This window comes from Callithrix jacchus, chromosome 3, assembly GCF_049354715.1.
Source record: "Callithrix jacchus isolate 240 chromosome 3, calJac240_pri, whole genome shotgun sequence".
NCBI classification, from domain to species: domain Eukaryota; kingdom Metazoa; phylum Chordata; class Mammalia; order Primates; family Cebidae; genus Callithrix; species Callithrix jacchus.
In genome coordinates, this window is record NC_133504.1 from 22,589,607 (window position 1) to 22,615,913 (window position 26,307).

General features: G+C 39.8%; 1 protein-coding gene and 1 pseudogene across 29 annotated transcripts in view; both read right to left on the reverse strand.

Moving 5' to 3' along the window:
• PALLD (palladin, cytoskeletal associated protein) overlaps positions 1 to 26,307 on the reverse strand; it is a 469,895-nt gene that overhangs the window by 197,524 nt on the left and 246,064 nt on the right. For 19 of the 29 annotated variants that reach the window (XM_078366289.1, XM_078366298.1, XM_078366286.1 and 16 more), the window contains 2 exons: positions 17,928 to 18,047; positions 15,281 to 15,623 (listed from right to left, as the gene is read on the reverse strand). In XM_078366289.1, the coding sequence (XP_078222415.1) occupies positions 15,281 to 15,623; positions 17,928 to 18,047 (463 nt within the window). The remainder of the gene's footprint in view (positions 1 to 15,280; positions 15,624 to 17,927; positions 18,048 to 26,307) is intronic. The other 10 variants (XM_078366290.1, XM_078366299.1, XM_078366287.1 and 7 more) reach the window with 1 other exon arrangement.
• Positions 21,496 to 22,514, reverse strand: LOC144581717 (14-3-3 protein beta/alpha pseudogene; annotated as a pseudogene).

Below are 26,307 nucleotides of genomic sequence, written 5' to 3' on the forward strand. Positions count from 1 at the left end.
TTTTGCAAATGGCTTATTTCTGAAACTTTCCTTCTTTGTTTTTTTTGAAACAGAGTCTTGTTCTGTCGCCCAGGCTGGAGTGCAGCGGCACAATCTCAGCTCACTGCAAACTCTGCCTCCCAGGTCCAAGCGATTCTCTGCCTCAGCCTCCTGAGTAGCTGAAATTACAGGTGCCCACCCCCACACCTGGCTAATTTTTGTATTTTTAGTACAGATGGAGTTTCACCATCTTGGCCAGGCTGGTCTTGAACTCCTGACCTTGTGATCCACCCGCCTCGGCCTCCCAAAGTGCTGGGATTACAGGCGTGAACTACTGCTCCCAGTCCCATTTCTGAAATTTTCTATATGTGCAGTCAAATAACAAAGGGTTCATTGTGAACACATTCTCTTGATCAAAACAAAAACAAAGACAGATAATATCAACTGAACTATTTGCCCTTTGGCATGCCCTGTGCTAGCACTTTATTTCACGTGACCAAACTCCTGTGAAGAAGGTACTGCCACGATTCCCTCTTAATGAAGCAGGAACTGAAATGGGGCACTGAGTAGCTTATCTAAAGTCATCTAGCTTGGGAATAGAGGAGATTCTGTCTGTTCCATGCTGTTTTCTTTAGCTACAAAGAATCTTCTTCAAAAATAAGCTGTGAAGTCTAATAAACTGACATTTACTTAAACATGGCATTTTGAATGGATGTGGGATGTGTTTGTTTTTTATTTTATTACTTTTGAGCAGAGTTTTGCTCTTGGTTGCCCAGGCTGGAGTGCAGTGGCACGATCTCAGCTCACTGCAACCTCCGCCTCCCAGGTTCATGTGATTTTCCCGCCTCAGCCTCCCGAGTAGCTGGAATTACAGACGTGTGCCACCATGCCTGGCTGATTTTGTATTTTTAGTAGACACAGGGTTTCTCCATGTTGGTTAAGCTGGTCTCAAACCTCCGACCTCAGATGACTGACCCACCTCCATCTCCCAAAAAGCTGGAATTATAGGTGTGAGCCACTGCGCCAGGCTGGATATGTTTATTTTTGTTCTTGCTTTATCCTGAAAGATCTGAGAGTAAAGGATTGAGAAACTGTAAGTTCACTGGAATTAAAGGTAAAAGGATGAGTTGTCACTGACTTAGCAGGAGGGAAGCAGAAACCCAAGTACCTACAGAGAGTGAATCAAATAGGAGGATGCTAAGTGGAGCAGCAGAAACTTTGCTCACTAGATTCTTCTGAAGGTGGGGAAGAGGAAAGGAGCTAATACAAGAAGACTGGCTGCAAGTCTGTAGGAGGCAGCTGGCTCCCTTCCCTTGTTTCTTGTAGGTAGTTCACCATTCCTCCTCTACTACTCTAGACTATAGGAAGCTCACTTGTTGGAGATCGAGAGTCAAAGGGTTTCAGATATGTAAACACCTTGCACAGCAGAATGAAAAGGTAAGAGAAGAGGGTGAAAAACGGGGGTAAGAAATGAGATGAATGTTTGTGCCTACTAAATGATGAAAGCCAACCGCCTTCCCCTACTCAGCCTCCAAATGCTGTCTGCCAAGCACAGTACCTGCCCCCAACCACCCCCACTGTCCCAAGGAAGGTGGCTGAATGTCTTTCTTTCTGGAGAAACTGATTCACCCAGGACCTGCAGATATTGGCATCTTGGGGCTTTTCCCAAGCCTAGGGTAAAGCCTGCCCATTGACACATTTCAGCTAAGCATATAGTTTCTCATTAACTTGCTGGTGCCAAAGATCATGCTTTCCATGTTTATGGAAAGCCTTGAACATGAAATTTAGTCCAAATATACACACAGAAAAAAAAGGGATTTCAAAAAATAGAGACAATGCTGGGAACAGGGGAAAACCAAAACAAAATGGCAACAACAATAGGCTCCCCTCCTCCCAAATCCAGTGATTAATATTAATATGAGACAAGGGACACTATTGCATCCAAGAGATAGCACAGGATGCCATGAGAGAATTTAGAGAGTGAGAAAGAACTCTTGGGAATTAAAAATACAATAGCAGAAGATGGCGCGGTAGGAACAACCCAGGATTGCAGCTCTCAGTGAAGGTGCAGAGGCTGCTACAGGTGTACCCCAGACAAGCAGGGCCTGGAGTGGACCTCAGCGGTCGTACAGCAGAGGAGCTGTTAGAAGGAAAGCTAAGTAACAGAAATACTTCATCATCAACAATCTGGGCCTCCACTCAGAGACCCAATCAAAAAGTCAGCAACTATTCAGACGACAGGTGGATAAATCCACAAAAATGGGAAGAATCCAGCACAAAAAGGAGGAAAACACCCTAAACCAAAACACCTCACCTCCTACAAAGGACCAAAACTTCTCACCAGCAAGGGAATAAAGCTGGATGGAGAATGAGTGTGACGAAATGACAGAATCAGACTTCAGAAGGTGGATAATGTGAAACTTCCATGAGCTAAAAGAACATGTTCTAAATCAATGCAAAGAAACTAAGAACCTTGAAAAAAGATTCGAGGAAATGATAACAAGAATGGACAACTCAGAGAGGAATATGAATGAATTGAAGGAGCTGAAAAACACAACACGAGAACTTCGTGAAGCATGCACAAGTTTCAACAGCCGAAGTGACTGAGCAGAAGAAAGAATATCAGAAGTTGAAGATCCAACTCAATGAAATAAAACGAGAAACCAAGATTAGAGAAAAAAAAGCAAAAAGGAATAAACAAAGTCTCCAAGAAATGTGGGACTATGTGAAGAGACCTAACCTACGTTTGATAGGTGTACCTGAATGTGACTAAGAGAATGAATCCACACTGGAAAATACTCTTCAGGATATTATCCAGGAAAATTTCCCCAACCTAGCAAGGCAGGCCAATATTCAAGTCCAGGAAATACAGAGGACACCTCAAAGACATTCCACAAGAAGAGCAACCCCAAGGCACTTAATCATCAGATTCACCAGCGTTGAAATGAGGGAGAAAATACTATGGGCAGCCAGAGAGAAAGGTCGGATCACCCACAAAGGGAAGCCCATCAGACTCACAGCAGATCTCTCAGCAGAAACCCTACAAACCAGAAGAGAGTGGGGGCCAATATTGAACATCCTTAAAGAAAAAGTTTCCACCCAGAATTTCATATCCAGCCAAACTGAGCTTCATAAGTGAAGGAAAAATAAAATCCTGTGCAATCAAGCAAGTACTCAGAGATTTTGTCACCACCAGGCCTGCTTTACAAGAGCTCCTGAAAAAGGCACTACACATAGAAAGGAACAACCAGTACCAGCCATTCCAAAAACATACCAAATGGTAACGAGCATCAACAAAATGAAGAATCTCCATCAACTAACAGGCAAAACAGCCAGCTGGGATCAAAATGGCAGTATCAAATTCACACATAACAATATTAACCCTGAATGTAAATGGGCTAAATGCACCAATCAAAAGACACAGACTGACACATTGGATTTTACACTTGTAATAGAAACCAATTAAAATAAACCTCCCTGTTACTAACGTTCTTACTATTAGGTGATGTATTAGCATGAATGAAAAACTCACACATTTGTAGAAAAAATAAATAACTGGTAAAAAATTGGCAACCTAATGTATTTCAGCCTGTAGTAGACAAAAATAAATTCTCTAGTAGTAAAAGTTGTAGACATAAAATGAAATTTTTGTCTACAAAATAAATGTGAATTAAAAAGTCATTAGTTGAGAACAATCATTTTTAAATATCCCAATTAGGAAATGGGCTTGTTCAATAAAAACCCAACTCAAGGTTGTACTTAGAGGTCAGTAACCACAAAATGGATCAAGGTGCTACCCTGTAACTGACATAAATAGAATGCTATAAAACAAGTAGGAATTATATTAGCAATGGCTCTATTGGCTTCCAACTGCAAGTAATATTAGTCACTCTTTATGAAATAGTAGCAAGCAATCCTCAGGACGATGCTTTTGCTCCCAGCATCAGATGGTATAGAATAATGTGCTCTAGCACAATACAGGGTGAATGCCCGCACAGAATTTCTCTATCTGCCCTAGCATCTAGAGGTTTGCAATGCAAAGCTCCACACTATAGCTTTCTTCCTCCTCATCTTCCTTCGCCAATTCTCCCTTGAAGTCCCTTTCCTAGATCTCTTCTATTGCCTATGGGATTCCCTGACTGTTTGTCACCAAACTCTCTGCTTCCTCAAACCTTTTCCTTGAAAATGCTTTGCCTTAACTAAAATCTGGCTTTCCCTGATGATGTCTCCAACCTCCTCAGTATCATTCTGAGCAAGGAGCATTCTGCAGGGTCCTTGTTTCCCAAGACAACTCTCAGAAGAGTTTTGCCATCACTACAAAATATCTGCTCCTCTTTTGAAGTCTGTGCACTCCACCTACAGTCATTCTCTATTCCCTGCTTGTCACCAACAACCTTGGTCATTTCCTCACTTTTCTCAATGACTTGACTACTTAGCATTTGGTTTTCTGCCATCACTGTTGGCTACCACCCATGTTAATGTTCCTTCTAACATCCTGGCTTCATGGTTTCCTGACCACTTCCTCTACTCCTGCAACCTCAACTTCCACTTAAACTATCCATTCAAGCAGATACATCTTGCATTCTTTTCTCACTTGGAAAGAGTTTAGTATTTTGAACTTTCAGAATCTTCTCTTTGATCACAGCCACTGCTCCCTCTCCATATTTTCTCATCTGACACTCCCCATTTTCATTCTTGTAGCTTCCATTTTCTTGATTCCTTTCTCTTTTCTCCTCAAGCCTTAATCTGGTCGAATCTGCTTCCTTTTCTGAACCTACACACTGATTGGCTGATCATCTCAGTGATATTTCTCAAGGATCATCTAATTTTAAATACCATAGCATCCCCCACTGTGCCACTACTGCCGATGACAGACGTCCAGTTTCTACCTTCATAGTGCTCATTATTGCTGAAATAAAGTCATGAAACTATGCTTACTGAATTGAATGTGGGTTTATGCTCTTGGAACTCAAATGGGTTCTTGTGATAGCTAGGAAATATCCACATTCCTTTCTTTGTAGTCTTTGTCTCTCATGGTTCTCCTCCACCTTTTTCATGCTTTATAGTACTACCCACAGTTACCACAACTGTCCTTCCTCTTTCAGCAGACATCTTCTTCACATACTTTCCTGACATTATTATTTGAATTGGCTTCGTCGCATCTTTTCTCCTTCACCATTGTCTCTGGGGGTAAAGTTTTCATCCTACTTCTATGGAAGGTCTTGTATGGATTATACTGTAAATAGTATTTGGTTAACTTTTAGCTTTAAAATTGGCCAGGTGTGGTGGCTCATGTCTGTAATCCCAACACTTTGGGAGGCCAAGTCAGGCAGATTGATTGAGATCAGGCTGGGTAACAATGGCAAAACTCCCATCTCTACAGAAAACTTAAAAATTAGGTGGGTGTGGTGTTGCACTGTTGTAGTCCCAGCTACTTGAGTGGCTGAGGCAGGAGGATCACCTGAGCCCAGGGAGGTCAAGGTTTCAATGAGCTGTGATCAGACCACAGTACTCCAGCCTGCGTGGCAGAGTGAGACCCTGTCTTGAAAACACATACATCCATCTATAATAAATAGCTTATTCATATGATATTCATTTAAACATCTGAGATGTACAATTAAAGGGATGAGAGTTTTGTTTGGTGGGGGCAAGTGTTGTTGGAAAACAGTGTTTGTAGAGGAGAAAAGTTATTTTGGAATATAGGACATTTTCTGCAGAAGGCTTCCTAGGAAGATTTCTAAAAATCCAGATGGAATCCTGAAGGTCACTGGTTTCTAGAAGGAGCTTCAATAGGGGAAGTGAGAACATTCAGTGCCAGAGCATTCCATTTCCAAATGTGCTCAAAATTAAGCTTACTTAACAAGTAACTATTATTGCACAAGAAGCATCCATGATGAAGAGTTAAATGAACTGAGGTTTAATGGAAGATGGGGGATGGAAGAGAAAGGATCAAAAGTACCTATTTATTTTACTCTGTCATTATAAAAGTAAGCATTATTGTCGAAAAGTTGGAAAATCAGGAATAGCTAATGAGAAGATATAATCTGCCCAAATTTCCAGCACTGAAAGAACCATTGGTTACATTTTGGTGTATTTTCTTCTAATATATAATATATGTTTTAGTTGGTTAAAGTGTATCATTTTTAATTTTTTCATAAAATTGACATTAAGTTACATATACCATTTTGTGTCTATTTGTCACTTACCACTATACTGTTAATATTTTCCATCAAATTCATAGCTTTATCTATGAGCATATTGTACATATGTGGCTCCATCTTATCTCTGAGCTTAGCCACTCCCCCTTTAAAAATAAAAGGTCTCTATCTAGTAGGAATGACTATTTTCACCTTACTTTGTAATTACCAAAAGAGCTCTCATATACACTTAGATAAGATGAAATAGCTATGCGGAAGAAATATTGTTGTTCCTTCATGCAAAACACCTAATATTTGAAATGGACACATGGTGTTTCTTATGGATGACTGAGTACCACTTCAAACAGAGATAGGGTATCTGCAAGTATTTCCTATTATATTTTAGACATCAAGTAAGACTCCTAATCATAACAATGAAACTCAGCTTTCTTCTGGAAATAAAATTAAACATTACATTCACCGAGAGACTAGCACAGCAAAGCACAATTAGCCTAATATCTAAGAATGTGGCACTGTGTCAGAGCCAGTATTTACATTAAAAAATCATGAGGAAAAATGCACCAGAATGTTATTCCTTAGTTAAAAAAGTTTTATACTTCAGGAAGCTCCTTGATTGAACTTGTCATTTTCAGGGAGGGGTTGTGTGCACAGTGATCCAAGACCAACACTGCTAATGCAAATACCTTATTGTGAATGAGTTTATAGGAGATGCCTTTCTCTTTAGACAAGACTTATGGAACAATCAGCTATCTAAGGGTGGGAGTGAGAGAAACGAGGAAGAGAAAAGCAAATGCAAAGTTATCATCACATTGTATTTATGAAGAGTGCATATCCACATGGCCACACACTGCAGAATTAGAACCATGACTGCTCCTACGTTCCTTATCATCCTCCAATGTGCTTAGTGACTTGGCGCATGTGTATAATTTTATAACAAACCGAAAAAAAAAAACTGGTTTCTGCTCTATCTTCCCTAATATTTTGAAAATCCCTCTGGTGCACACTTTATACTTTCACCATTACTAAATTGGTTTGTTATTTTACTAGCCTTTGTGGATACTGAAAATCAATTAACCAGAAATGGAAGCTGATGTATACTAAATCTTCAGAATCAAAAACTGAATGGTGTATCTTCCAAACAGTAAAGTAGGAAAAGAGGGCATTTGGATTGGACTGAATCTAATTTAGGGATTTGGCCATTCTTCTATCAAGTTTGTATGATGCTGAAAGATGGGAATTTTGTGTATATGTGTGTGTATGTGTACGTTGCCAAAGTCACTGTAGAGATCACAAGATTACAGATTATTCAAAGGTACTGCTCTTGTCTCTTTCATCATTATGTTTTCAGCACCCCACATTACCCAACATTTTGCAGATGTTCAACTAACAGCAAGGAGATGAATGGTGTTCTACTACTCAGAATAGCAAAGGCATGGAATCAGTCTAATGCCCATCAATGGTAGATTGGATAAAGAAAATGTGGTACGTGCACACCATGGAATACTGTGCAGCCATAAAAAGGAACAAGATCATGTCCTTCACAGCAATATGGATATAGCTGGAGGCCATTATCCTAAGCAAACTAACATAGGAACAGTAAAACAAATACCAGATATTCTTACTTAGAAGTAGGAGTTTAACAACGAGAACACATGGAAACTAGGAGGAAAACAACAGACACTGAGGCCTGCTTGAGGGTAGAGAGTGGGAAGATCAGAAACTCAATCTATTGGGTACTATGCTTATTACCTGGGTAACAAACTTATCTGTATACCAAGCCCCCATGACAGGCAGTCTACCTATATAACAAATGTGTACATGTATCCCTGAACCTAAAATACAAGTAAGAAAATCTTTTTTAAAGAATACTTTTGGCTGGGCACAGTGGCTCATACCTGCAATTCCAGCACTTTGGGAGGCCGAGGCAGGCAGATCATCTGAGGTCAGGAGTTCACAACCAGCCTGGCCAACATGGTGAAACTCTGTCTCTATAAAAACATAAAAATTAGCCAGGCATTATGGTGGGTGCCTGTAATCCCAGCTACTTGGGAGGCTGAGGCAGGAGAACTGCTTGAACCAGGTAGGCAGAGGTTGCAGTGAGCTGAGATCATGCCTTTGCACTCCAGCCTGGGTGACAAGAGTGAGACTATGTCTCAAAAAAAAAAAAAAAAAAAAAAAAGAGTACTTTTGATAATTACTTAAAAAAAGAATACTTTTGATAATTACTTAGATCATTAAAAATTAAATTGGTGGCCAGGGGCAGTGGCTTATGCCTGTAATCCCAGCACTTTGGGAGGCTGAGGAAGGCAGATAACGAGGTCGGGAGTTCGAGACCAGCCTGACCAACATGGTGAAATCCCATCTCTATTAAAAATACAAAAATTAGCCGGGGTGGTGGTGCATGCCTATAGTCCCAGCCACTCAGAAGGCTGAGGCAGGAGAATCACTTGAACCCGGAGGGCAGAGGATACAGTGAGCCGAGACTGTGCCATTGCACTCCAGCTTGGGCAACAGACCAAGACTCCATCGCAAAAAAAAAAAAAAAAAGAAAAATTAGATTGGCAACAATAGAGAAAGGAATTATCGATCATTTATACAACAAATATACACAATTACTTAAAAATCAGACTTTTTAATTATTGACATGAAACATCTCTAAAGTCTACTGCTAAATAGAAAAGGCAAGGTGCAGAACAGTATATGCGGTATGTAGGCACTTGTCTAAAAATAAAAGAAAAAAATACACATATATGTATACATTTGCTTGATAGTAGACAACCTCTGGTAGCATACACAAGACAGTGACAACTGGTTACTGAGTCTGAGAGGCAGACTTCACTGCCTATATTTCTTTATACTTTTAATTGTGTGACTGTATTACCCAGACAAAAAAGTTACAATTTAAATATAAAAGAAATGAAAATGATGGCTAGCTAATTGAAATAAATGAAATCCATGGAGATTACGGATGATTTAAGTCCACAGACTGCAGACATGTAAAAAATTAGAAATATTGGTTAAGAAAAAAAAAGTGTGCTAGATTTTAAAGTACATTTATGTACATTCAGTGATTACATTTCTTTGACCCTTTGTTACTTATTTTGCCCCAACTTGTTTTTGCTTACCTTCGCTTTGCCTTTTTTGTTTTTATTTTGTTTTGCTTTTCTATCAAGCAGGTAAGGTGTATACTAGAATAGAACCTAGGAAACCATTGGTATTCTAATGTCAAACAATAATGTAGTGAGATCTGGAATCCTGACTAGGAGAAGTTAAAGACGGGATAACGTTCAGCTTTGTTAGTTCCGTTGCCAAAGCCACACGCTGGAGTTGCAGCTGCAGTCCAACATAAACAGGACAGGAAGGGAGTAGCACAGCAGCTCCTGGCCCTTCATCACACGTCTGGCATCTGATAGGGTGTTAACATGTCAAGTACACACACCTTGAAACAGCAGTTTGATCACACTTGTGGCCAACTGATATGGCAAGTATGTACTAGAGAGAGAAAATGTCCTCCTGGTCCTTCCAAATGTCTCATTTTTCATAATGTTTTAAATGAAGATGCTAATCAAATGAGAACACGGAAGAAATTAGGAAGGATTCCCAAATTAAGTAACTTGGACAAAATTTTCTACTGTAATTCTGTCCCATGAGATTCCTATTTAATTCATACTAATTTGGTTTACAAGATAAATGATGTCAGTTGGAAAAGTACTGTAATGTGGGAAAACTCCGGAGTTGGTGGGGCTTCAAAATAGAAGTTCTGCTAGGTGAAAGGCAGATCAGCCGACACGGTAGCTCACACCTGTAATCCCAGCACTTTGGGTGGCCAAGGTGGGTGCATCACCTGAGGTCAGGAGTTCGAGACCAGCCTGGCCAATGTGGTGAAACTCTGTCTCTACTAAAAATAGCAAAATTAGCCATGCATAGTGGCGTACACCTGTAATCTTAGCTACTCAGGAAGCTGATATAGGAGAATCACTTGAACCCAGTAGGTGAAGGTTGCAGGGAGCCAAGATCATGCCACTGCACTCCAGCCTGGGTGACAGGGAAACACTATCTCAAAAAAAAAAAAAAAAAAAAAAGAATGTTAGGTGGCAGATCAAAAAAGCGTTGTTGTAAAGGTGGGAGATCTTTCTTTTGTTCTGCTTTTGCTTTATTCATTCAAACAATATCCTTGAGCATCTACTATTTGTCAGGCCTGTTCTAGGTCCTAGTGAAACAACAGTGAAATAAGACAGGGTTCCCATTCTCAGAAAGCTACATTACAATATTAGAGGCAGGGAGCAATTAAAAAAAACAAAAAGCAAATAACTGTCGGAAATAATTATGTGCTCTGTGGTAATTAATGAGGATGAGTTACTGGAACATGGCTGGTGGCTGCTTTAGACTGGGTGGTCAGGGAAGTGGTGACATTAAGCTGAGATTTGAAAGACAAGTAAGAGCCAGACATTAGAGGCAGAACATTCCAGGCAGCAGAACACTCCAGGCAAGGGAACAACTCGTACTTCAATTTATATCTAGGAGTGTGGAAGAAACCCATAAGGAACCTCCAAATATAGAAAACATGACACAGTGAAGTCACTAATAAAGAGAATGATAAAGGCTGCTATTTCCTTCTCCTCGGTCTCTCAAACACACCATCGCATGAAATGATAGTTTCCTGATTTTCTGCAGTGCTTATTATTGCTTATTAAGATGTACTTTACTTTGTTAGCCTAGAACTGGACTGAGGTGATGATACAAATCCCTAACATTTTAATATGAAAGAGTTTCTAGGATATGCCTTTCTCTTGAGACAGGATTTGCAGAACCGTAGGCTATCTAAGGGTGGAAATGAGAGAAAGGAGAAAGAAAAAAGCAAAGGTTGTAAAATGCAGTAATTTTGAAAAGGTTGATTCAGCCTGAAATTGTTTTACTCTCTTGAGATAGAAAATCATAATACTGTTTCTTTAGAGACTGGGGTAAGAGAAAGTAGTAAGAATAGGAGCAAGGGGAGCTGTTGATTTAACATGTAAACACATAAACGTCATTTCATTATTATTCTCCCAGGCAAAAGTACACAGACTTTTACAGCAATGCAAATAATTTTGGCTCTAGAGTAACAAATAAGCATAGTTTTATCCTCTGATCTGTTCTGGGGCAGGAGTGACATCACCCTTCAGTCATCTGCCTTTGGATTTCCCATTCTGCCTTTCTACAGGTTTCAAGTTCCTCCTTTCTCCCATGAGACAAAGGAAGGAGATAAAAAGGGAAGTAATAAAGGGGGTTTGAAAATAGACTACTGTTATTTATATATTGTTTGGTCTGCTGCAGGAGGTGACATGACCACGCCTTTCTATATGCTTGGCAAATCGCCTACCAAACGTTGGCATCCACAGGTTTCCCTCTAGAGCTTATTCCTAGGGATTCCAGGCATGTCCATGCTTTTCAAGGACTGTTATTTGGTAGAAATAAAGAGAAGCAGAGATCTTTCGCAGTGAGCCCTACCTTTATTTTGAATCTTCAGGCATCATTTGTAGAGAGAGGGCAGCAAGGAACCAAAAAAAAGAATATGACAGTGAGTAAGTTAGGTTTACACTCATCTCTCCTTTTTTTTCTCCTGTAAATATTATGACTTAAGCATTGTATTGCTTCTTTTGTACTGTGATCGAAGATTATGAGCATCAGCCACTGAGTTGCAGAAATAACTCTATTAATTTTTTCTTGTGCAGCGTTTACACTTTGTGGTCCCACAGCGGGTGGTAAGGCTTGCACAAATCCAGTGTGCAGGACATCTGGCACTCACCAAATGGCCTACATTTAATTATCTTCCACTTATACTTGAGAGAGAGTGTTAGAAACAAAGACATTGGGAGATGTAGGCGCTGAAGTGGATGCCTCCACCATACTAAGCTAGGAACCCCCACTTTCTGAGAGGTACCACGGACTCAGCTGGAGGTCTGAGATGGCTGACAGTCTATTGGGGAGGACTCCTGCTGGATAATATAGGTTGGGGGCTGGGCCTAATTAGAGAAAAGAGTTCATGACATTTCTAGGTTTTTGTTTCATTTATTTTTTCCTTTTCCCACAATCAGTACTAGAGCTATTCAAGAAAGAAAAAAATGCAGATATTTTTTTTTTGAAAATGATCTTTCCCCCCAGACTCCTGACAAATCAAACATCGTTTTCAGATTAATTCATTGTGCGAGTAAATATTTTAGTTCCTATACTTGCTCCCTATTAGTTTGTTTAAAATGATGAAGATGCACAAATGCCATAATGCTGCCAAATCTAAGCCTTTCCTTTTGGGAAAGAAAAATCAAATCATAGGCTAAGGAAAAGAAGACTGCAGCCAATCACAGTTTCTCACTGCTGACCATCAGAGGCAAATAAAGTCTAATCTTTCCCACAATGTATGAAAAGATTTTCATATATTGGATGTGTAAGATTTTGCTTAGTAGTTACCTACAGTCATTCACAATCAATAACTCAGGTACTGTTGTAAATTATTTGTAGATGTCATTCAACAGTATTTCTCTATCAAGAATACAACTTTGAAAACCCTAAACAAAACTGTTTTAGAAAAGGTTCTGATAGTACCCCACACCATACCACAGCTTTCAGAGGGCTGGGTTGGAGGAAGGGAAGGAAGCACAGTAGTATAAACTTTAATAGCCTCTGTATTGTTTGAATTGTCACATCAAGCATGCATTGATTTTGTAATAAAACAAACTCCAATAACATTCTAAATCATAAGAAAATTTAAAAATACATATTTAAAAAGCATCATCACATATTATTTTCTACCTAGTTAAATGGCAGGTAAATATGGAATACAAAAAACAAAAATCAAGTGATGCCTTAAGAATATGTTTAAACACATGAAGAATTGAAAAAAAACTGATAAAACCCAGCACAAGTAAATGCTGTTGGGTTTTGCGTTTAGGTGTTCTGCTTGTTCCCTTAAATTACCTCGTGAAGAGAGAATAACCCATTTTGGGCCTCAAACATTGAAGTCTATTTTTTCTGCATCTTATTTTATATTGAAAAATCTCACTCATAAGCACATCCTGGTGTCACTCTTTAAACTTGCACGTAAGCGATCATCCTCTTAATAAACATAAAGTTGTTTTATCTGTGCTCTGGATATTATCCCCTTGCCATCTACACTGAAAGCTGCAGAGCTGTTGAAACTCCTGAGATAAAAAGGCCTGTAGATGTCTCTTAACAGCTCCTCATGTTTGCTCTCCTGTGATTTACATCCAATTTATGATGGCCATTAGAGCAGATAGACTTTACTTAGTCAAGAGTGCAGTCAAGTCCTAGTCATTAAACACATGTGCCCTTTCTCTCCCTGGAAAGGAGGTCCCTTGTTTCATTAAAAGCACTGCAGATACATATTCAAAATGCAAAATGAAAGAAGTCAGCAATGACAATTCATTTTATGGGTTGCTGCTACAAGAGTGTAAATCTTTTTTTTTTTTGAGACGGAGTTTCGCTCTTGTTACCCAGGCTGGAGTGCAATGGCGCGATCTCAGCTCACCGCAACCTTCGCCTCCTGGGTTCAGGTAATTCTCCTGTCTCAGCCTCCTGAGTAGCTGGGATTACAGGCACGCGCCACCATGCCCCAGCTAATTTTTTGTATTTATAGTAGAGATGGGGTTTTCACCATGTTGACCAGGATGGTCTCGATCTTTTGACCTCGTCATCCACCCGCCTGAGCCTCCCAAAGTGCTGGGATTATAGGCGTGAGCCACCGCGCCTGGCAAGGGCGTAAATCTTTTAAGGTGGCCATTTTTTTTAGCTCATTTTACCTGTCTGGTGTCTCAATGGAGCTGGGGCATAGGCATTAAACATTCACCAGCACCTGTCACAGTATCGTGTACAAGCTTAGTGAGTAGCCCTACTGTCTTCAAAGAGAGCCAGCACAGAATGCAAAATTAAGTAGAGGGTAGCGATAGACAGATTTTTGAAACTGCAACACAAACTGTCCGGAAGTCTAGTTTTATAAAATTGTCTGCCCATTTGTTAAGGTATTCTTTTGACTGCTTTTGTTATTTGATTAGTCTAATGTTCATGAAATCACTTAGTAAACAACAAAGTTATGTACAAAGGTAAGGTGTCATTCTACTTCAAATATCTGTGAAATTCTAACATTTCTAACAAATGAACTGATCACAGAGAGAAGAGAGTAGGCTATTCAATGCTAGGGAGATAAAGAAATACTCCTAAAGAGTCCCTTCCTGCCCCAAATCTAAAACATCAGATATGGGTAAAAAAAAAAAGGGGGCCTTCCTAGGTTCTGGCACACACATTCTCATGGAAATGTGACCTCAGAGCGTACATTTACATTCACTATGACTCTTATATTTCCACTGACCTCTGGCAGGGCCGTAATTCAGGGTCTGTTGTGCTATGATAGAACTGTTTGAGCTAATTCCTTTCTGCCTCTCTCTGACATTGTAATGGCTCCATTCATAACAACTCTCCGCTGTGTGATGCCAATGGAAACAGCTCATGCAAGGTTTATCATCCTAAGAAAATAATGGACATCCACTGTGAAGATGGTATTCATGGAAATATGCAGTTCCATGGAATTCCAAGCCAAGTAGCCTGTGTTATGAAGGGCGCCCTTCTTGCCAACAAGCCTGCTGACCTCCGCTTTCACTGCCTGCCAGAATCTGCATCCTGAGTCTCCAGCTCAGTTTTTAGTTTTTCCCTGCTTGTCTACATCAGCTATTTTTACTGATACTTAATATTTAAAGTAATACATGTAAAGTACTTAGAATCCCTTTTGGAAATGCTTTTAATAAAGGGCTTCAAAGTAGATCCCCCTTTTTCCTGGCCTCCGGGGAGTGGCTACATCCTTCACTGTATGTTGGAAGTCCACACCACACGCAGATATTTTCACAGCCGTCGCCAGTTACAGCTTTTAGCAAAGGGGAGATTTCACCAAGCTTTCCATTTCCCTTCTGTATTTTTAGTTATCTTTTATCTTTTTGAAGGACACTGCTTGGCAGCAAGGTCACATGAGTCAAGGACAACTTGCCTGCACAAGCAGCAACTTGCCACATAGTTGAGTCCAGGCAAAAGTTATTTTCTCACCAGAGAGGAAATTTAACAGGGGTATGGAAATTATTATAAAACCATGCAGAAATACTCACAGTTTGGGTTTGGCAAGCAGAGGTGGTGGCTCCTTAGTGGGTGAAAGCAGGACAGCTGGTGTTGGAAGAGATTTATGACTGTTAGCTTTGCCGTTAATCAGTCCATTTACTCCGTGGCTGGAATGGACTCCATTCGTTTCCCTCTCAGCAGAATTGAATTGCATTTGAAGGGCTGCCCTGCTCAGGCCTAACTCAGGGTTGTTCACCTGCTGGATCTCAGATGGTTTCTTTGAAGCCAATTCAGAGGAACTTGTCTCTAAGATTGGAGGGGGAGGTGGAAAGTGTTGGAAGTGATCATTGTTGGATTCTCCCATTGACTCATAACTACAGTTTTCAGTGTTGGCTAAGGAAGGGAAAAGAGAATAAAAACATAGTAAGATGCTACTAGTTCAACAAGTGAATTCACACTGCTAGAGTCTTCTGAGAATCCCTGTGCTGTGTCAAGCTGTTAAAGAAGAGGTTGGTTCTGCTGCTCTCACCTGATGCAGAAGCACTGCCAGCTGGAGGGCCTGGCTCTTCCCAGCTTGTTTTGAATGAGTGCTACCGTTTCACTTCCTGACTGAGCCCACATGTGGGGAACCCAGCTACCGAATCATTAAGAATTTCAAACCAGAGCTAAAGATAGAACGTGGTTAAAAAAAAAAAATGACAACGCAAACCGTATCAACTAATAATGGTTTGTTCTCCCACATTTTGGTCATGGGTTCAACTGAAATCCTAGCTGTCATTACTGAAATTGGCTCAAGCTGTAAAGGTTTTCAGTGGATATTCATCTAAAGCTAGGGAAGGGAAAGCTCTGAGTCCAAGTAAAATCTCATAATCTCATAAAAATATTTTTTCCATATTAGATGACTGCCCCAACTATAACTCACTACAAAAGAGATTTTTATTTGTTCCCCTCAAAAGGCTGAAAGCATCTTGAGATCACGTCTTTTTTAGATTCTGCACCTTGCCCAGAGCACAGGAGAGCTCCTGGCATGCACTCAAAAATGCTTATTGAGGTAAACAAAAAGCTCAAAAATAAAATATTTGTTGATCATGTTTGACCTACAGCGGATGTACCGCATAAGCAAACAGAAAATATCACACGCAAATTTTTGCCACTCAGATCTATGGAGCCCAAGGTTTTGGCCACGTTGTTTGAGCACTGCACTATTGCTGTGGCCATTTGATGGGACAGTCTTCAAGCCAACTCAAAATCAAAATGCTGGGGTCCTCCTTGCTCTGTTATTCCTATCCTGACCCTTAGGTTTCTTTTAACACTTACAGTAGTCATTCATAGAAACCATTTTCCTATTGAAGATGACCCTCCCATTTCTTTTCTTCATTAAGATGAACAAGCATTACAATTGCCAAGATGAACAAGCATTTACAATTACTCCAAGGTCCCGAAATAAGTTTTGGTTGTGTCTCTGCTGCCACCTAGCACCAAGTTCTTGCTCTTCTGAAGGAATCTACGTACAATTCAGTTGTTCTCTCCAAGTCTGTATCATTTCAACTTATGACCCATTGATTGATTCCCTACTCTGTATAATGTGCCAGGCTTGGTCAAAAACATATTTTAAAAATATCTTTAAGATGAATGGCAGAGATGAGGCAATTAATATAAGCTAACACTCACTAGTAACTGTAGAAAACAGTCAAATAAAAATTAAAGAAAAAGAAGCAAGCTGTTTCATATTGCCTTCCTTAGTAGTAAGTTTTTGAGTTTAGAAATATCCATATATTTTTGAAAACTGGTTTCAATAATACAATACACTGCTTTCTTTTTCATATTAGTCATAGACCATCATTGATACAGACTATCAATGAAGTCTGACTTTGAAGGCCTGACAGCTGCTCTGAGTTGATCTTGTGTTATCTTTTACACAGAAGGCTTATCTTGTATTACCTTTGCAGAGGTTTCAATAGTGGACTGGACAATGGCTTATCTGTACAAGTATCTCCAGATCTCATGTGTTGGCACTGCTGAGAAAGTGACTGCACCTCCGATGCAGAGGTGGATTTCCGAAGTGAATATGATTCTACGTTAGCAAGAGGATGTTAGAAAACCAGCTCCATCATTTCCAACACCAAGACAGCACGATTTTAGAGAAAGCCCATGTGTGTTCAGTTGCTACAAAATCATTCTCTTTGTTTGTCATCTCCACCTCATTCCCTCTCCTCCCCTCCCCAAAGCCTTTGTTTCACAATGAAACATAGATTGTTTGGGTCACTCCTGGAGTGGTCAGCATTCCTGAAAGCTGAGCTCTCTTCCTGGGATAGTCTCTTTCTTTTTTTGTGTGTAGACAGAGTCTCATTCTGTCTCCCAGGCTGGAATGCAATGGCATGATCTCAGCTTGCTGCCACCTCTACCTCCGGGGTTCAAGCGACTCTCCTGCCTCAGCCTCCCACGTAGCTGGGATTACAGGCACGCGCCACCGTATTCGTCTAATTTTTGCATTTTTAGTAGAGACAGGGTTTTACCATGTTAGCCAGGCTGGTCTCAAACTCCTCACCTCAAGTGATCTGCCTGTCTCTGCATCCCAAAGTGCTGGGATTACAGGCGTGAGTGACCACGCCTACTGCGACAGTCCCTTTCTGCTTTGGCCAATCACACTGGTGCTGAGAAACAGAGCCTAGTCATTTTTTCTTATTCCTCACATACCTGAGGTGACAACAAGCTGGGCAGTGCTGGTTGCTGATCCATAATCATTTCTTGCTGAACATGTAAAGATCCCTGCATCTTCAGGGAAAGTCTCGGCGATAACTAGGGTGCAAATCTCCTCTGGAAGTGAAGAGAACAGAGTCATTCATCAGAGTTTAACCATGAAGTCACTTCTAAGAAATGAGACCCTCTGCAATGCCATAACTAACAAATTAGGTAATGATTACTACAGCTTCACTTTACAAACTGTTTGCAATAGAATCTCTTTACATTTAATTTAGCAATTCTACCTGGCAGAAAAAGCTTGGGAGGCAGACCCATTCTTTGTGATGTTAGACAAGAGCAGTCTTGGTGTCTTCATCTATAAAATGGGGATAATATATACTTAATGGGTTATCTGTGAAAATAAAACGAGATGTGTGCAAGTGTGCAGCTCTGTACTTTGCATGTAGGAGTTAAGTTGATTGCATGTGAGAGCTGTTTCTGTACATATAGCTACTCTTATATCTGCTCAGCTGCAAACCAAGTGGGGGAAAATAAAGCTCCTCTGAAATGCTAACCACAGGGAAAAAAGAACATAACCTGTCTTTTTGACAGGTTAGGAAGAGTGATATATTTCAGATTCTCACAAAGTGATTCTTTGATTATTCACATATTTTTTGGGCAGTGTAAGACTGTGTATCATAGATTTTGTGATAATAATGGCTGCCATTATTCCTTCCTTTGCAGACATGCCTCGTTGTCATGTGCCTCTGCAACTCCTTCCATCAAGCAGCAGTCTATTTCCCCATGCCTTCAATCTGGGCTGGCCTTGTGAGTTGTTTTAACCTAGAACGTGGTGAAAGGGATGTTGCTGGCCAATTAGGAGCCGAAGCCTTGAGAGGCCTTGTCTGCTTCTGCTCCATCTCTTGGAACCCTGATGAATCCTAAGGTGAACAAGGCTGTGCTAGCCTGTGGGAAGAAGACACCATATGGAGCAGACATAAGCCCTTCCCAAAGAGACCATCCTAGACTAACTTACTCGCTCCTCATCATCCTGGCAGCTGACCGCGGTCGCACCAGGAGAGCCCAGCTGTGGTCAGCCCAGTCTGGCACAGACCACAAAAACTGCCCAGCTGAGGCCAAGCCAAAAAGTTGACCCACAGAATTATGGTTGCTGCTTTCAGCAACTATATTTTGGGGTGCTGTACTGTGTTGCAGTAGCTAACTCATACAATTTGATAAGATAAACCTCCTTCACTAACATCCTTCTAGGGGCAAACATTTCAGACCATCAATAATGAAAATTAGCAATATTGTTTCAAAATATATCATGCTTTAAGTCAGTAAAAGCAACTATGTTGTTAAAACAAATTTTGTCTATTGAAGAGAGCTTTATATATTTTAATTTTTTACTTATTTTTAAATTAAAATATTTTAATTTTTTAAATATTTTAATTTTTACTTTGCTATAAATCAAAGTAATAAATACAAAAGTAAACAAATTAAACAATGAAGTATAAAGTGGAAATGCTTCCCTTTATAACCTGATTCCCTTTGTTACTAATACCCCTTAATAATCTCAGTCTCCAAAGGCAAACGAAGAGTTTGTTGTATTTGACTCTAGAAAAAAGTTCATGTATCTATCATTTCAAAATTTATTCAAGTACCATCAAACTATATAGTTTTTGATGCCGTGTTATTGGGTCAAATCTGTATTCTTTTAACTGGTAAAATTTTTATTTCACTTTTGAATTTTTACACTTTTCCTGATTATTCTGTGTAAGGTAAAACTAGAACTGTTTAAAAGGCATACATAAATCTAGTACAATAGCTGAGGATTTTTCTTTTTTGCTATACTATTTTCACAACCACGGTGGCTTGCTAGGCAATATAACCATCACAGAAGCAAACGTTGGGCAGAATACTGGTAAGGAAAAACACAGCAAGAAAAGAGCTACCAGATATACAGACAGGCTTGGTTCCACATTCACTTCTGCATTTTCAAGTGCCAAGTATTAACTGCACATTTTTGTTCAGTTAGAAAGGAATGATTTTTTTTGGTTTTCCATCAGTGCATGCATTTTTCTTTTCTTATTTCAGCAGATGGAGAAGCAGATGGACTCTACAGCTAGGTGGAATATTAAAGGTAGAGGGATGATACGTGAGACCCACAGGCCTGACTATTCTCAATTCTCTCCACTGCAGTGTCCACGCAACTTCCCTGAATATAGGGTCTCCTTAAAACACATGTGAGACCTGAGCTGGATGAGTGCCCTTGGGAGACCTGTGACAGGCACTAAGAAGCATGATCAGGGCCAGCCTCAATACAAGGAGAAATCATGGATATTCAAAAAGACCTTTTTGATTCAGATCCTGGTATGACTGAAGAGCAACATCGTGCTGAGAACAGGAGGAAGACAGAGCTCTGGTGTCAGAAGCTCTTCTCAACTCTTTAAAGCCAGGCTTGCTCACCAAGGTGCTCACTAATGCCTCTCACCCCTGCCCATATCTAGCATTAAAAAGTGAACAAAAGACAGATAAAGATAGAATCCAAGAAGGAAAAAAGGTAAGGAAGCAGAGGGACAGAAACTTAGGAGAGAAAAGAAAACCAAAGTCAGTAGTCAAAAAGAATGGTGGTAAAGAATGTTTAGATTTAGAAATTTAAAAGCCCAGAGCTAGCAAGAACCTGAAAACTGATTACTTCTCAAGTGAAAGGCACTCTCTACAGAACGTCATTCTTTTTTTAATTTTTTTGGAGATGAGGTCTTGCTCTGTTGCCCAGGCTGTCGTGCAGTTATTCTCAGGTGCAACCATAGGGCGCTGCAGCCTTAAACTCCTGGGCTCAGGGGATCCTCCTGCCTCAGCCTCCCGGGTAGTTGGGACTACATGCATGCACCACCATGCCTGACTCAGAACATTATTCTTAAAGGTATCATCCAGGAAACAGATAAGGTCATTCATAAAACACATGGCTTTTTTCCTTGAGCTCAGTGTTAACAATGAATATAGATTCCACTATTGAAGCACGAGTTGCAAATCAGTAACGCAGCGAACACACTGCTGTAGGAAAGGGGGTTTAGTCAGATTTGTTACATGAGCACTTGAACTTTCCAAGGTGTCATAGGCCAGTTTTCTGCCTCAAAGAATTTCAATTTCAGGATGCACGTTTCCTCAGAGGAAAACACTGTGGACATTTGTGGTCACGAACTTTTGAGTGGCAACAGCCCAAACAGGTCAACAACAGGCAGCTTTACTGTGAATTACCATTAAACCTGGCCAGGTTAGGTATGTCTCACTCCAAGTTCCAGCATCACAATATAATCTCTGTAACTTTCTGTACAACTTTACAATGGAATTGTTTATTTCAATGATTATTTTGATATCAGATTAAACTTTCCAAAAAGTTACACATCATCCAGGTCTATTTTTTCCTACCAGAAAGAGTTCTGTAAATCACAAAACCCCATAATCACAGTGTTCAGTTAAAAAAAAATTAAACATACAGTAATCCTGTCAAATGCTAGCCAAAATAAAAATTTCAGAATGCCGTGGCATTTCTGGGACCAATCAGAGTTTTAGAAACAAATATCAGCTATTTATCTCAGGAACCATTTTTTCTAGGCTGAGGCTGTGAAAAATCCAAAGTCGACATGTGATTCTTTTTTTTATTTGTAATTGCACATGGGATGGTACAGAGTGACACTGAACAGATCATGAAGCATGAGAGACATTAGTTCTCTCCCTCCCCAGCGTCTCCTTCGTCCCCTGGTTTTCCGATGTCCACAGAGTGAGATTGTCCCTAAGTAACTGCATGATGAGAGTGCAAATAAGACTCTTCATTCAGTATATCCAATTTAGCAATTGGTTCACCAAATGCCATTTTTGCCAGGCCACAGGCCTTTTCAGGAGAATTGTCATAGTAAAAGACTGAGAAATTAAGCGCCAGATCAAGTCAAATTGGGTGTGTAGGCTGCATTTCTTTCTAATTTCTAATTGCTTCCTGGTAAGCCTGCTGGGAGTTCAACACAGTGGTTTGTTGGTTGTCTCCAGATGCCACTTCAGAAAGATACCTAAAATAATCTTTCATTTTCAGGTAAAACGCCTTACTTTCTGGTTATGTGGCACTGGGAATCAGATATTTGTCCAACAGCTCCAGAACGTCATTGCAGATGTCCTGCAGTTCTGCCTCTATCTTCTCACAGTATTCTTTGCCCATCTGCTGCTGCTTCTCATTCCTCTCTGTTTTCTGCTCAATGCTGGAGATGACACACCGGGAAGAGCAGCGGGTGCCTACCACATTCTTGTAGGCAACAGAGAGCAGATTTCTCTCTTCATTGGAGAGTTCATGCTCCTGTTCTGTGACTGCCTTCGTGGCTGCAGCCATATCATCATAGCTCTCAGCCTGCTCAGAGAGTTTGGCTTTCTATACCAGCTCACTTTTATCCATTGTCATTCCATGGGAGGGCAGCAGGGGACAAGACGCTGCCCAGTGAAGGTCTGAACGAGGTGACCACTTCCTTCCCAAGCCCACTTCTTAGGCACCAGCAGCAGTAGCTACCCCAGTTTGGGAATCCCAATACACGTTTTTTTGTATTAGCAAGTAATATGGCCTATAGGTGTCATTGAGTTTTACTCCATTTCTCACTCCATCCTGCCCCACCCACCAAAGCCTTATCTCTATTTCTGATGATGCTGATGGTAAGCTGGTTAACAGACTGCTTGAGATTTTGTTAAAAGCTAAAATGCAAGAATTCTTTTGTGTCAAAATGTTACGTTCCTTACAAAAGATCTGAGAACTATGGTGATTATAACTTTTTTTTTTTTGAGATGGAATCTTGGCTCTGTCGCCCAGACTGGAAGGCAATGGCATGATCTCAGCTGACTGCACCCTCCACCTACTAGGTTCAAGCGATTCTCTTGCCTTAGGCTCTCAAGTAGCTGAAACTACAGGTGCCTGCCACCACACCCAGCTAATTTTTGTATTTTTAGTAGAGACAGGGTTTTACCATATTGGCCAGGCTGGTCTCAAACTCCTGACATTGTGATCCATCTGCCTTGGCCTCCCAAAGTGCTGGGATTACAGGTGTAAGCCACCATACCCACCCGATTATAAACCTTTGAGAGGTTAGCATTGTAGTGTAGCTCAAGGTAAACTCATTTCTAAGATATATTAATACAGGTTTAAAATTGCAAGAGTTGTAAAAACATACACCTTATTCTTTCAGCATATTATTCAATTTGATGTTTAAACAAGGTGTGAAAACTTAGTTTAATTTTTCTTTATGTTCTATTATTCATTAATTTTGTGTTCTACATTGAACCTAAATTATTTAGTTGAGGTAAAAGTAAAAGGCAACGACAGTAGGAGAAATATCTAAACTAGTCATACTCTTAGAAGCAGAAAGTTGAATGCTGGTTGCCCAGCATTGGGGGCGAGAAGGAATGGCAGTTGCTGTTTAAGGGTATAGAGTTTCAGTCATGCAAGATGAAAACGTTCTAGACATCTGCTGTATGACATTAAGCATATAGTTAACAATACTGTAGTGTATTCTTACAGATTTAAGAAGGTCGGTTTCATGTTATATGTTTCTTTAACCATAATAAAAAAGTAAAGGACAATGAAATCTGTATTATTCATCGATTTAAGTGCTAATTTAAGGCCAAGCATGGTGGCTCATACCTCTAATCCCAGCACTTTGAGAGGCCGAGGCAGGCGGATCACTTGAGGTGAGGAGTTCAAGACCAACCTGGCTAACATGGGTAAAATCCCATCTCTACCAAAAATACAAAAAAAATTAGCTGGGTGTGGTGATAGGTGCCTGTAATCCCAACTACTTGGTAAGATGAGGCAGGAGAATTGCTTGAACTTGGGAGGCAGAGGTTGCAGTGAGCCAAGATTAGGCCACTGCACGTCCACCTAGGCAATAAGATCAAAACTCAGTCTCAAAACACACACACACACACACACACACACACACACACACACACACACACACAAATGCTAATTTAAGTAAAACACTGTGATAGGTATCATAAGTGCAAAGACATTAAAATAAGGAAGAAGTTGCTCAAACATTCTATATCTTTCTTGAAGAACAGTAAGAACAAATGGTTCATAATTGCAGCAAGAGGGAAGAAGGTAGGTTAAATGAATGGAAGGACTCATCAAGCAAAGGTTATAAGACGTCAAGAAAATTTTTTGGATGAAGTCTGAAATCTCCACCCATGAACAGCTCCTAGAAAAGTGTTAAGCCTTTTAAGAGTGTACTGTCTTAATGTTTTATAATTGCAGATTAGTGGTTCCTGCTCTTGAGTTGGTCTATAATCTTATCAAGGAATTGAGACGCATCTTTTACATGAATTAGACTTGAGTTAGAAAATCATCAGGTCGTCCAGGCATGGTGGCTCATGCCTGTAATCCCAACACTTTGGGAGTCTGCGGCAGGTGAATGTCCTTAGGTCGGGAGTTCAAGACCAACCTGACCAATATGGAGAAACCTTGTCTCTACTAAAAATACAAAATTAGGTGGCGCACGCCTATAATCCCAGCTACTCAGGAGTCTGAGGCAGGAGAATCGCTTGAACTCAAGAGGCGGAGGTTGCTGTGAGACAAGATCACTTTGCACTCTAGCCAGGGCAACAAGAACGAAATTCCATTTCAAAAAAAAAGAAGAGAAAATCATCATGTCTATTCCAACTCCAGAAGTTTACACCCTTCATGCCACATGACAATGGGATAGTTTTTAAGCCCTCCTCTCTTTCCTACAAAATTATGCTTCTTAAGAAGGCAGTGAAGTCAGCTGCAAGCAAAAACATTTGCCAGAAACTATTTTGCAAAAATTTCTTGAAATATAAGATGGAAGTAGGAAATATAGAATTAAAATTTTTAGGCAATTAAAAAATTCCTGGTCCTTCTGTCTATTTCACACTTCTTACAAAATTAAAATTCAAGTTCATTCTGCAGTATTTTAAAGAATTGACCAAATATTTGATCTACTATAATGATCCTGTGATCACAAAGACAGAATCTTTTCATTTTTTTCCCCCGTATGTCTTGATAGCTTTGCAACTCCTCTTACTCAGTCTGTAAAAACAAAACCAAAGTCTCCTGAATTGTCTTCTTTTCCCTTATTCTTAAGATTTCCCTCTACCATTTAAAACATTGTATTTTTTATGAATAGGTAATACAAATACAGGGTACCATTTTTTTACGGTACAAACAGGTGTATTGTTCTCTACCTTTTAAATAATTAAAAATTTTCATGAGGCTTCAATTTTACAACAGGGACAATATATTTCAGCTTGTATCTATATACTAAAACTTGTGACAAAGAGACAACAGAAATATCCAGTTATATAAAGGGATAGATTATTTTAGGTTTATATATATACATATTTCATATCTATAGATAAAAAACATAGATATGAAATAGCTCAAAAATAACATATAAAAAGATTTAAAAAATATATACACATAACCTAAAATAATCTATCCCTTTATATAACTGGATATTTCTATTGTTTCTCTGTAACAAGTTTAGCATATATGCATAGGCATCGATATATGAAAAACACCAGAAAGTACACCAATCACAAGAGAGCCCAATGGCATATATTTCATTTATAAGATACTTTGAGTTCTTAATAATGTCCTTAAAATTTTTTCCTTTTTCCTGAAATGATGGTTATCACTCAAGACTTCCTATGGTAGAAATAGTGGAAAATACTGGCTTATTTTCACAAACACCTAGAATACTTTTTTGGGTACTGTAATGTGGATGCTGGGTTATAATGCAGCGGGTGGTATTACACTGATGAGGCAACACTGGGCCTCATCTGACTCATGGTGATGGCAGCTGACTTTTTAGCTCATTTCACGTCTTGCCTCTGAGTAACACAAGTTATGTTTTTAAATTTTATGATTGAAATAGACCTTTAAAGAACAATGTGTTGTGCCCAGTGTGATTGTGGACTTACATGGATAACACACACAGAATTTTCCAGCTTTCCTACTGTTTACCCAGGTGGAAAACAAATCCAATTGGGTTCACTATTAACAGAGTATTTACTTTCAGTTCCTGCAGTGTTGATAAGATCAAAATGAAAAATTAATTTATTGAAATCCTGAACCCAGGTTATATGCTATGTTTTATAATTTCAATACTGTATCTCTATAAATAATGAGCACATTAAGACCACAGCCCATCAAATAGGCAGCTCTGGTGTCACAGGGAGGGAAGGTGTCAACTCAGGCAGGCTCATCTCTGCTCACCATAGTATCTCTGTCAGGCAAATGTCACCTCTCACAAGATGCATTGTGGGAACTGGGAAAACACCATAACTAAATGGTGTAAAGCTGTGAGGTATGATCTGGCAACCCCATTTCTGGCTATATTGC